General features: G+C 41.1%; 1 protein-coding gene across 7 annotated transcripts; it reads left to right on the forward strand.

Moving 5' to 3' along the window:
* Positions 1-2392: 2392 nt before the first annotated feature.
* On the forward strand, positions 2393-12263 carry ift22 (intraflagellar transport 22). Of its 7 annotated transcripts, none has more exons than XM_012956851.3 (7): positions 2394-2559; positions 6652-6682; positions 7671-7750; positions 9582-9664; positions 9818-9898; positions 10721-10923; positions 11577-12263. In XM_012956851.3, exons 3-7 carry the CDS (start codon positions 7712-7714, stop codon positions 11723-11725), a joined length of 555 nt encoding a protein of 184 aa, XP_012812305.1. In that variant the 5' UTR covers positions 2394-2559; positions 6652-6682; positions 7671-7711; the 3' UTR covers positions 11726-12263.
* Positions 12264-12478: the final 215 nt, after the last annotated feature.

The following is a 12478-nucleotide window of genomic DNA, read 5'->3' on the forward strand; positions in this document are numbered from 1 at the left end:
AATATCCCACAGGATTTAAATAACACTTCTCACAGTGACAGTGAATCTCAGAGTTGCTATGCCAATACATTTAAAACTGAACCATAAAACTTATGGTTGAAAAATAAGAGCCCAAAGCACACTCAGCAAATTTAAAAATATATATACCTTTGCCAGAGCTAGGGGTAGGCAGAACAACACATGTCTAGGGTGTGTGTGTGGGGTTGTGGTGGTTAGGTGATGGCAGATAACGGTGTGGGGCTTGCTTTGGGTGCCATTACCCCTTGGCCCGGCACTGACTTTTTGCACTGGACAGATGTACTAAGGGGGTAACCATGTGAATACCCACATCAACTCTGTATTCAAAACAAGGCACAATTATTTGTGATTCATTCTCTTTATAGAACAATAGATGGAATTGTACAGTGTGCAAACAACACAACATACCTCCCAACATTTGAAAAGCAGAAGGAGGGACAAAAATGTCTGCCGCGTGTAGCGCGGCAAATTTTTTAGGCCACACCCACTTTTTGGCCACGCCCCCATCCAAACAGGCCCATTTTACAAAACCACGTCTGAAAAGCATAACATACACAAAGTGCATAAAAATCTTGCTGGTCCTCCCCCAGTGTCCCCATACTATGGGCCGCTCCCAACTGCAGCATCCTCCCCAACATCCTTCAGCTCCCCCCCAGCATCCACCCAACATCCTTCAGCTCCCCCCAGCATCCACCCAACATCCTCCAGCTCCCCCCAGCATCCACCCAACATCCTCCAGCTGCCCCTTACCTTCCTCCAGCTCCCCCCAGCATCCACCCAACATCCTCCAGCTGCCCCTTACCTTCCTCCAGCTCCTCCCAGCGTCCTCCCCAACATCCTTCAGCTTCCCCCAGCGTCCTCCCCAACATCCTCCAGCTCCCCCCAGCGTCCTCCCCAACATCCTCCAGCTCCCCCCAGCTTCCTCCCCAACATCCTTCAGCTTCCCCCAGCGTCCTCCCCAACATCCTTCAGCTTCCCCCAGCGTCCTCCCCAACATCCTTCAGCTTCCCCTAGCGTCCTCCCCAACATTCTCCAGCTTCCCCCAGCGTCCTCCCCAACATCCTCCAGCTCCTCCCAGCGTCCTCCCCAACATTCTCCAGCTTCCCCCAGCGTCCTCCCCAACATTCTCAAGCTCCCCCCAGCGTCCTCCCCAATATTCTCAAGCTCCCCCCAGCATCCTCCCCAACATTCTCAAGCTCCCCCCAGCGTCCTCCCCAACATTCTCCAGCTGCCCCTTACCTCCAGTGTCTTCCCCAGCATCCCCCTGCTCCTACCACCATCCGGCTGCGCCCCAGGGCTCTCCTTCTCCTCCTCGTGACGTCACACGCACCTGTTAGCGCCGCAGCTTCTGCACTGTGAAGGACTTTATGTTAGAACTGAACTGAGCAGAACTGCGGCGCTAAGGGAAAACGTGCGTGTGACGTCATGCGGGAGACCTTTAAAAGCGGGACAGATCGGCGGCTATCCGGGACAGCGGGACGGGGTAGCAAAATCGGGACTGTCCCGCGTAAAGCGGGACAGTTGGGAGGTATGACACAAGATACTTTATGGCCATTTTTCTTGCCTTGCCTGTTGCCTCTGGCTTAAAAATTAGGCTTGTACTCTAAATACCATCTCACTTTCTGTTCAAACTCCATTTTTACCTGAGCATAGACTAATTTAGGCTCCAAACAACCAAACGTGAATTTCTGGCAAGTAGAGGATCAATGGCTAAATGTCAGGAAAGGAAATATATCAGAACACTAGTACCCCTGTCTTGATTCTCCAAATATCTTCTTCTGCCATTGTTGACCGCATATACAAGGGATGCACTGAATCCATTATTTCATCATTGATTTTGCTGAATCTTAAATCTTCCCCAAAATATTATAGTGAAAGCCTGAACCAAATCAATGCCTAATTTGCATATCCAGATTTCAGAAAATAGTCAGCTAAAGACTTTCTTTATATAGTGCTGATATGTAGCCGAAAACACAAATCCTAAATGTGTTGCAATCCTTACAGGTACAAAGCCTGCTTTCTGTTGCTATATGAAGAGCACTGACACAAACATTGCTCCTGTTCTGATCCCAGCAGCGTTTCTCGCCCTTCAGCAGCCATTCCATCTGTCTGCCTCTCCTCCCGCCGGCCAGCCTGTCAGGTGTCTCCCCTTCAGCAGCCATTCCATCTGTCTGCCTCTCCTCCCACCGGCCAGCCTTTCTCCCCTTCAGCAGCCATTCCATCTGTCTGCATCTCCTCCCACCGGCCAGCCTGTCTCCCCTTCAGCAGCCATTCCATCTGTCTGCATCTCCTCCCACCGGCCAGCCTTTCTCCCCTTCAGCAGCCATTCCATCTGTCTGCCTCTCCTCCCACCGGCCATCCCTTCAGCTTGTTTCAGCAGGGCAACGCTGCACTTCCTGGTTACAGCCGGATGTCATGTAAACAGGAGAGATGTCGGGGGCGCGCACACACTGAGGGGCTAGTCGCCATATCACCTTTCTTCAAAACTGTATCCATACCATGGTGAGGAGATTTACTTGGGATTTTTTTGCCAAATAGAAGGTAAATAAATACAATGCAGCTGGACATGGGTATTAGTTAGAGGGTGTAGTTTTTATTTTTTTAATAAATTTTTTTGCTGTTACTGTTCTAGAACAACATATAATAGAATTCTTTTCAACCAGCAGACCAGTAAATGCTACCTCTTTGGTAGCTATGGTGTGTATTGTATTTTTTTTTCAGTAGACATTTTTGATTGAAATTTTGCAAGGCCATATTCTTTAACAACAACCTATTTGTAATTTAAGCTTACTCTACATTTCAAACAACTTGAACAATCGGGGACACATCAAATAATTGCAAATTATTGGCTTATAGTGATTTCAAGCTGACTTAATTTCAGTTAATTACAATCAGTGCAGCTCTTCTGCTGGATATTCTAAAAGCATTTTTACATTTACATGAACTTGCAACCTTACTTCCACCCAAAAATGTTTTGTTTTTTTTTCATAGAAAATGTAATATATATATATATGCCCCCTGCCCAACCCTTATAGAGATTCCAATGCAAGCAGTGTCTGCAAGGGGAGCCCACAATCTCTAGTTAATGCACTGATAGCCCTTTTAAATTGTATGGCATGCTTAGAGATTTACAGGGTGAACCACCTACAGCAATGGGAATGGACCCACACTGACCCATCAGTAGATGGAATCAAAATTCCATTGTGTACTGTTCACTTTTGGGGATGTAACACAACCCACATATCTTTTGCTTTAGCTGTTCCTTGAGAGTTGACAGATTGCTGTTTCATGTCAGTCCCCTCCGAAGGCATCCGAATGCGTTTTTTTCATAATGATCGGTATTTTGCGATTTTTCCATAAATTGTTGCAACTTTTTCGTAGCCGTTACGACTTTTCCGTAAATTGTTGCGCCTTTTTCGTAGCCATTACGATTTGCACGAATTGTCGCGACTTTTTCGTAGCCGTCGCGCCGAGTATGAAAGTTTCGGATTCATTCAAGCTTCAGTATTGTGACTTTCCTTGGGCCAGGTTGGAGCTGCAGAGTGCCATTGAGTCCTATGGGAGGCTTCCAAAATCATGCAAAGTCTGAAAGGTTTGCCCGCCGTTTACGAGCGCTCAATACGAAAAAGTCGCGACAATATACGAGCAAATCGTAACGGCTACCCCTTATCCAGAAAACACCAGGTCCCAAGCATTCTGGATAACAGGTCCAAGGACCCATGCCTGTAATTATCATTAAAGGTAAATACAATCTTGTGCCCATTTCACTTTGGATCCTAAGTGGCACATTTACTAATCCACGAACGGCCCGAAGGCATCCGAATGCGTTTTTTTCGTAATGATCGGTATTTTGCGATTTTTTCGGAAATTGTCGTGATTTTTTTGTAGCCGTTACGACTTTTTCGCATAATGTCGCGACTTTTTTGTAGCCGTTACGAATTGCGCTAAATGTTGCAACTTTTTCGTAGCCTTCGCGCCGAGTATGAAAGTTTCGGATTCATTCAAGCTTTAGTATCGTGACTTTTCTTGGGCCAGGTTGGAGCTGCAGAGTGCCATTGAGTCCTATGGGAGGCTTCCAAAATCATGCTAAGTCTGAAAGTTTTGCCCGCAGTTTACGAGCGCTCAATATGAAAAAGTCGCAACAAGATACGAGCAAATCGTAACGGCTACGAAAAATTTGCGACAATTCGCGCAAGTCGTAATGGTTGCGAAAAAGTTGCGACAATTTACGAAAAAGTCGTAACGGCTACGAAAAAAAAGCAAAAAATACGAAAAAGTCGCAAAATGTTCGTTTACCAATCGGAAATTTTCCAATTCGGATTCGTGGGTTAGTAAATCAGCCCCTAAATGTATGCTCTTTCACATCCTAGCAGCATGAAATGTAATGCTAGTGTTTCTTAATTAGAGCACTCGGTCTATATATGCTATAAGAACTCCTTAGATGGCACAGAAAATGGGCCAATTTTTTTTACTACTTCTTATTAAATGCCTACAAAAAGCTTTTATATAAATTCCTTTCTAAAGTGTGTACAAAAAGCACCTTACCCAATTTCCTACAAATAGCTTTTTAATGCAGAGCATCCGTGGAGCCCTTTGTAGTGAAAGTCATTGGGGCTCTCTCCATAAAGAATCAAGTTTACAGATGGCCATCAGTGATTGCTGCTGAACGTACATCCAGTCCCTACTGGAAAGTACTAACATTACCCATTAAACACAGGAAGACGAGCATCATGGGCAATGCAGTGATGCAAAAGAGAACAATAAAAATGAATATTAAATAGCCACATATCTATAATTGGAAAGATAAATGTTGACAGCAAAATCATTTGGAATACATTCACATTAAGTCCCTTAATTATAATGGCATTCACACTGTATAATGGTATCTACATGTTGTAAATTATTCAGTAAAAAAATACATGGTTTGTAGCTAGTTAAGACTTTATCAATGCCCAAATCACAGCAGAATCTGCTTGGTCATGTTGTCTGTGGGGCAGGTTTATCAATATTCAAAGTTAACTTTTTACTGTGATCTGTGTTTTTTGCAGCAAAAATTTTCAGTTTCGAAACTCAAATTTTCAAGATTTATTAAGCACAAAAAAAATAAACTCAAAAATTATTTGTCACCTACATGCGGTCAAGTTTATACAGTCAAAAGGAGTTCCATTTTCAAAATTCAAGCTATTTTTCAATTTCAGTTTCCGGGACTAATTGGAAATTGGGCAGACCTGAAAATGAAGGGCAAAATGAGATTTCATTGTGTCTGATTTGCATTGTAATGTTTTTATATATTTAATATTTATATTTTAATAAATTAGCTCAAATTTCGATAATGCTTAAATTCCAGTGTTGATAATTCTGTCCATACAGTATGTGTCTATTTCAGCCATAGGCTGGCAGGGTCAGACAGGACTGAACTCCCCCACTACATGCTGAACTCACATATTCCCCTCCGATAGTGATCCCGATGGCAAAGCCCACCCTGTTTGTATCACTGCCGTGGCCATTACATCACAAACCCATCCCCACCCCAGCGGGTAAAGTACTTGCCACAAGGTAACAACCCTAATGCCACACGTGGCTAATCCAGCACTGAAACGCATGACATTTCAACTCCAAACTCCACTTCTTGTACCGGGGCTAATCCAGTGCCATCAGGGGCACACACAGGAAAAGGCTGATGCTAGCACAGGGACTTAGTCTCGGCCTGCATTTATCCACAGAATGAGAGTCAGCCCCAAGGGGCAGTTGCCTTATTTGTACTGAGTCAGGTAGGGAAATAACAGCAAATTTACATTGCATGAAGTGAGCAGAACACTTGTTTGCAACAGAAATACTGTAATTTAGACAGGAATATAAAAAAAAATAGTGTTTTGAGACAAAATATATTATGGCATGGAATAGCAAACAGAAAATAAACTCAAGAAATGTTATCTGGCAGCTGCACAAGTGAGTTTTATCAGAACTGGAAAGTACTGTAGCAGCACCAAGAGGTCAAAAAATATTTTCACGTTTATATTAATGACTCCATAAAAAGCCCTTTTGGTGTATTAAAAGAAAACTATACCCCCAGTACAAATACTTAACTAATAGATGGTTTATTTCATGTTAAGTGACCTATCTCGCCAAACTGGAATATATATATAACTAAATATTGTCCTTTTACGTCCTTTCCCTTGAGCCACCATTTAGTGGTGGGCTGTGTGTTCCCTCAGAGATCACCTAACAGGAAGTGATGCAGCTCTAACTGTAACAGGAAGTAGTGTGGAAGCAAAAGACGGAACTCTGTCCATTCATTGGCTGATGGGGCCTAGCAGTATGTGTGCCTTGGCTTGTTTGTGTGCACTGTGAATTCTTAAAATGGCAATTTTCTATTTAGGAGTACCCAATGGCACATACTACTAAAAAAGTATATTTTCATGAAAATGGTTTATTTAGATGAAGCAGGGTTTTACTTATGAGCTTGTTTATGCAATATATTTTTAAAGAAACCGGACATTGGGGTATAGTTTTTCCTTAATTCCACAGTTCAGACAACAAAAAGAACAAGAAGACCATTGTCTAATATTAAGCAGCCTATACAAATTAGATTTCATCGCATTCATTCTTTTCTCTGTTTTACTTCCATAATAGAAAACACCAGCTTCTCTGGAGCAACATACAGGTAGGGTGAAAAATGTAAACAATTTTGGGGGGTTTGCACCTACTTTTTGCCATTTCCACCTTGCCCTGAGTTTCATAAATCGCCTGAATTGATACAATTCCTACATGCCGCGACACTTTTGTACCACGCCCATTTTAAACAAAACCCCCTAAATACCACTCCCATTTTACAAAATTTGGCAGGTTATGTAAAGTTTGAACACATTTCTGAGGGGTTGGGGGGCCTTGTTTTGTGTGTTATTACAGTTTTGCTGAAATTGCCCTTTAAGCCGTAAGTCAGGGCACAGATAACGTGGTAACGGGAAACGCCAATGACGGGCTCAACATAACTAAGTAACACACTTCTCTCCCATACGCCTTTCCTCTGCCCACCGACACAATCCATGCCCCCTCCTCTATCACAATGGCGTAATTAGTGTTTGACTGGAGCCACCGCACAAATGAGCGAACAGTTTGTGCAGCTGGAAGCGAAATACAGTTTGCAGCACCTGTAACACACATATGTCACATGGGCTCGGTTAGTACTACTTCAAGAACACACATACCGATTGCTACGTAACGCAACAATGGCCTACATAATTGTTTCTAAGGAAACGGCTCCAACCAATCAGCAGACTGTGTCTGTGGAAGTTGTCTCAGCCAATAGGAGAGCCGCAGCCATGGAAACATCCAGACGCCGGTGTTTTGGCCTCCCGGTATATCGGCTCTCCGCTGCTCAGGTTTGAGGACACATTTCCGTCTTACACGGGGTAATTGGGTGTTGTTATCTCGCTTACACTCACTCTCCGGCTCGCATTGCCGCCTCTCCCCTAGCTGTTCCTTCCCACAATTCCTTCTACTGTTCAGGGCCAATAATACAACCTATTAAGGGACGCTGTTCCCAGATCATAGAAATGCGATCTGTTTTTCTTCAAAACACTGCTGGAATTGTCATTCTGTCCCTTCCCCATAACACATATGCTATGCACTAACTTTGCTTTATCTTACAGGTAAAACTCCACATACCCTGTGATATCAAAGACTGAATAACATGTTTAAGGCGAAAGTGCTTGTCGTTGGACCCACGGAGGTACGGATGGAAAAACCGGAAGTGCTGCAGCATTGTGATAATTTTAATTTTAACACGAGTAACACTGGTAGAGTGTGGGGGCTAGAGAGGCACATAGATACACTATTAGGGCACCAGTGCATTCTGGGAATGCAATGGTCTCTGCAGTTTCATTGTATTAGTTACTTTTTGTGTTAATTTCGCTGTAAAATTCCATCTCTCATGGAAAATGCATTTCCATTATAGCGTGAATGTTTTCTGGACTTTTATCTGGTTACTTTAGGACAGGGCAAAGATTTGGGGAGTAACACAAACAAGTTCCTGGTGGTGCCAAATAAGGGCTGTGATTGGCTATTTGGTAGCCCATATCTGTATTGGCAGCCTACAGGGGGCTCTGTTTGGCAATACTCCAGGTTTTTTATTCAACCAAAACTTGCCTCCAAGCCAAGAGTTCAAAAATAAGCACCTGCTTTGTTGCCACTGGGAGCAACATCCAAGGGGTTGGTGAGAAGCATGTTGCTCACGAGCCACTGCTTTAGGGTGACCAGATTGCTTAAAAATCCAGGGACACGAATAAATACATGTTGCTGGACAGCACTGATTGCATTTGAAACATGTTGAACTGGGGTAAAGAACTGGGGTACCAAAGGGGTGCCTGTGGGGCTTTCATTTCCCCTAACTGCTTATATCTTTATTCACACTGTGTTTCCTCATTTATCTAATTCTGCTTTTTGTGAGCGATGCAGATGGTAACCTCTGCACTAGTTCTGATGGAGATGGAATTGTAGAGCATAAGTTCTTTACTTACATGGTATCAGCGGAAAAAACATTTTATGTGCTCTCTTTAGCACATAAATTGTTGTCTGTAGAAAATGCAGGGGAAATATATATTTATCAACCTTTTCTCTCTATAAGGGGAATTTTTTCTTAAAGGAACTGTAACATCAAAAAATTTAAGTGTTTTAAAGTAATTAAAATATAATGTGCTGTTGCTCTGCAAAAAACTGGTGTTTTTGCTACAGAAAAGCTACTATATAAATTAGCTGCTGTGTAGCCACGGGGGCAGCCATTCAAGCCGGAAAAAAGGAGAAAAGGCACAAGTTACATAGCAGATAACTAGTAGATAAGCCCCATATAATGGGGGTTTATCTGTTATCTGCTAAGTAACCTGTGCCTTTTCTCCTTTGAATGGCTGCCCCCATGGTTACACAGCAGCTTACTTATATAAACTATAGTAGTCTTTCTGAGGCAAACACACCAGTTGTAGCAATGCAGGGCAGCAGTACATTATATTATTATACTTTTAATTTTTTGGTGTAACTGTTCCTTTAAGACTGATTTTTCGGGGATGCACCCACTGGACGTTGGGGGGTTCTGAACACGTGTTTGTATTCAATTCAGGAATGTGGCATGCTTTCCAAAACATCCCAGGCTTGTAAATTTGTTTATTGAAGCTGATACAATATAATCTTAGCTTTACGTGTTTCATGCTTTACCTAGCATTTGCTTGTATGCAAGAGCTCTAAGGAAGTACACAGTTTTAAACATACCTTGAGTAGACAAATAAAACAAATCGGTTGCAAAGCAGGATGGTTCTACCAATCCTTCACTAAATAATATCGCTGCACAGGTATCTAAAACCCCAAAAATGAATATATAGATATAAATAAATATATATCCTTAACTGGGTAAAAATACCGTCCAGAAAAAAACTAGGACATCTGCTCTTATACCTCTCTCCGTTTAAGTTACATTAGATACTGCATAAAATATTGCGTATGCTAGAGACCTGGAATATATAATTTTATGAGGATTTGTTGATGGAACTGATTTGATTGTTTTTCATTTGCAGAGCGGTAAAACCATTTTGGCCAATTTTATATCTGATGCAACAGAAACAATAGGTGGCGAATACAACCCCACTCAAGGTGTAAGGTAATAGTTTTCTGTCACTGGTCCAGTTCTAATTTCTTATATTTGGTTAAGGTTTCTTTATGATTTTTACATTTCCCAATCAATATAATAGCTGTATTGTATATAATAGCTGTATTTTATTTGTTATCCCTTTAATACTTTTTTTTTTTTTAGAATTCTAGAATTTGAATGTCCAAATGGAAATAAAGGCTCCTCTTGTGAAGTGGAACTTTGGGACTGTGGGGGAGATTCAAAGTAAGTAACATTAATAGGAGCTCCATTAGAAATGCTGATATCAATCTCAAAATAATGGTTTCAGCAAAGCTTTGTTGCATATAAATGAAAAATCCCAGTAATAGGAGAACTGAAATCATTATCAAAACGTAGTAGATATTTTAAAGTGCAGTAAATCCCCTTGTTCAACATGAGGTCAATGAAAAGGGCATGTACTAAACATAGTTTTTGCCATTTGTTTTAATCAGGGCAACGGGTGAGGTGTCGGCTATATTAGGAGAGATTTTTCAATATGTGCTAGTTATTATGCCATAGGTGTTTAGAAAGTAGTAATTTTGTAGGTATATACTTGTCAGATAAATAAGGAAGTAGCTTGGCAACATTTACTAGGTTATTATTGGTTATGGTTATATATAACCTTGTACATGGAAATAAGTTGCAAATAGTCTGTAGTTGTCTAGGGGGCAGATTTATCAAAATGTGAGTTTAAAGCTTAATACATAAAAACTCAACCATGTTCTTTTCATTCCTATGGGATTTTTAGAAGCATATTTATCAAATGGTGAGTTCTAACACCTACTTTGTTTGTCCCTGGAGTGATGTTATTTCTGTGTTACGTGACATCCAGGTTAGGCTTAGGTAGTGGTTTGGGGGTGGGGAGAGGAATTGATACAGGTTGGTGGTGCCAATTGTGGGTCTGCTATATGTATATGTATCTACTGCTTTGTTTGCAGTTTAAATGCTTTTATGTTTTAAAGGCAAAAGCTGTAGAAGATAACTTTTATGTAAATAATGGACACATTTTTTTAATGAACCATCTCTTAATTCTTGTCTTATAAATAGGTTTGAGAGCTGTTGGCCAGTGATAATGAAAGACTCACATGGAGTAATCATAGTTTTCAGTGCTGATATTCCTAGTCATCTCAAAGAGATTGAAATGTGGCACTTAAACTTTATCCAGAAGCAGCGACTGCAGGAAAATCGGTGTCTTTTGATTGCACATAAAAAGCCTGGGTCAGGGGATGAAAGAGAACGTCTAAATTTATGTAAGCCGGCACATTTTTAATACAGTATAGAACATAAAAAAATAAGTTTAAGCATAGCAGTTGAAATGAGTCCAAACTGTAAAAATTACCTTTATAATTAAGATATATTTATAAATGGGGTATGTTTTAGAATGATTCGAGTTCATCTTTTCTCCTCTTTAGGGCCACTAGGTGGTAGTATAGAAAAACGAAATCCAAATTAAGCAAATTTGTCAGATGCGATGTCTATGCTTCTTGACTCATTTGTGTGTTATATGTGAAACTGCCATTTCTTATTAAGAGCTTTGGGATATTTCCAATGAGGATCTTTCCACTGATATGCTCACCTAAGGTGGTCAATATTGGAGTAATTTGTTGGGAAAAGGACCCGTCGGAGCAAGGACCGCATCAATGCAGAAAATCAAACCTGTCCAACATCTGGCCAATTTTAGGCCAGATATCAGTCAGGGGTCCCCATACACATACAGATAAGCTGCTGAATTGGTCTGAAGGACTTGAATTGGCAGCTAGAATCTGCCCGTGTATGGCCACCTTAAGAGTTTGTTGCACAGTTAAAGACATGGGTGTTTTATATCATACAGGATCCTAAAGTTGTTTGGTGTGACTATATTTAATTATACCAGATTGTAATGTAGGTTATTGTTGTTTTACAGCTCCAGCCCTTGCTAAATTAACCCTTATATATTCCAATCTGGAAGATGACCCTGAGGATGTAAGAATGGAGTTAATGAAATACCTTCGAGGCATAGTCAGTTCATTGTCGGAGAGCAGAGACCGAGAGGAAATGTCCATTATAACATAAAAGATGTTTAAAAACCTGCATTTTGAATTAGATTTTTATTTTTGTAAGTTTTTATGATTGAAATCTATTACATGGGGAAAAGAATATAAGGACATAATTTTATGTGAAATATTCCACTTTTTGTGAAAAAATTGAGGAAAATTACTGCTTATGTTAGTTCATCAGTAACCCATGGCTATATTGCACCTCTTGATCTATCACTGAAATAGTAAAACAGTTGAATGTAATGAGATATGAACTGTAGAAGCTGTTTGTACTTTTCATCTTATTCTCTGCTTAGCCAGTGGCTGTCCTATTGCTCTTTTTCCTTCCATCTGTTTGTTATATTCTCTACAAATGGTCTGCTGTTATCAAGGCAGCTTTGCATTATTCCAGAATTTTGTGTAAGTGTAAGATAGGAGGACCTCATGCACATGCACAGAGCTACAGAATTATAGACAGCGAGGAGGGAGGGTAAATATTAGGAGTGCAGAATGGAAAGTAAAAGTGAATTTATAACAAGGTATGGATGTTTTAATAAAAAAGATTTTGGAATTCATGTTTAATTTGAACAGGACTCTAATTATAATTATCTGTGTGATAGGTCTCTTTTAAACTAGATATGCTACACTGCATCCTTTTTTATGGTTGCGCTCCCTGCGTATTGACATCACGAGCACGCACGAAGCGCAACCAATCAGGGCACAGAAATTATTTAAAGGGACCCGGAGTCGGCGGGCCGGATTAAAAAGGCCAACGGGCCGGATGTGGCCC

This window comes from Xenopus tropicalis, chromosome 2 (assembly GCF_000004195.4).
Source record: "Xenopus tropicalis strain Nigerian chromosome 2, UCB_Xtro_10.0, whole genome shotgun sequence".
Lineage (NCBI taxonomy): Eukaryota > Metazoa > Chordata > Amphibia > Anura > Pipidae > Xenopus > Xenopus tropicalis.

What these genes read in the sequence shown, in the direction of transcription:
- ift22 (XM_018091204.2), top strand. Translation starts at nt 7,712, where the DNA reads ATGTTTAAGGCGAAAGTGCTTGTCGTTGGACCCACGGAG. An exon ending in TTGTCGTTGGACCCACGGAG is followed by an intron (nt 7,751 to 9,581) that starts GTACGGATGGAA and finishes TTTCATTTGCAG; the next exon opens with AGCGGTAAAACCATTTTGGC. An exon ending in AACCCCACTCAAGGTGTAAG is followed by an intron (nt 9,665 to 9,817) that starts GTAATAGTTTTC and finishes TTTTTTTTTTAG; the next exon opens with AATTCTAGAATTTGAATGTC.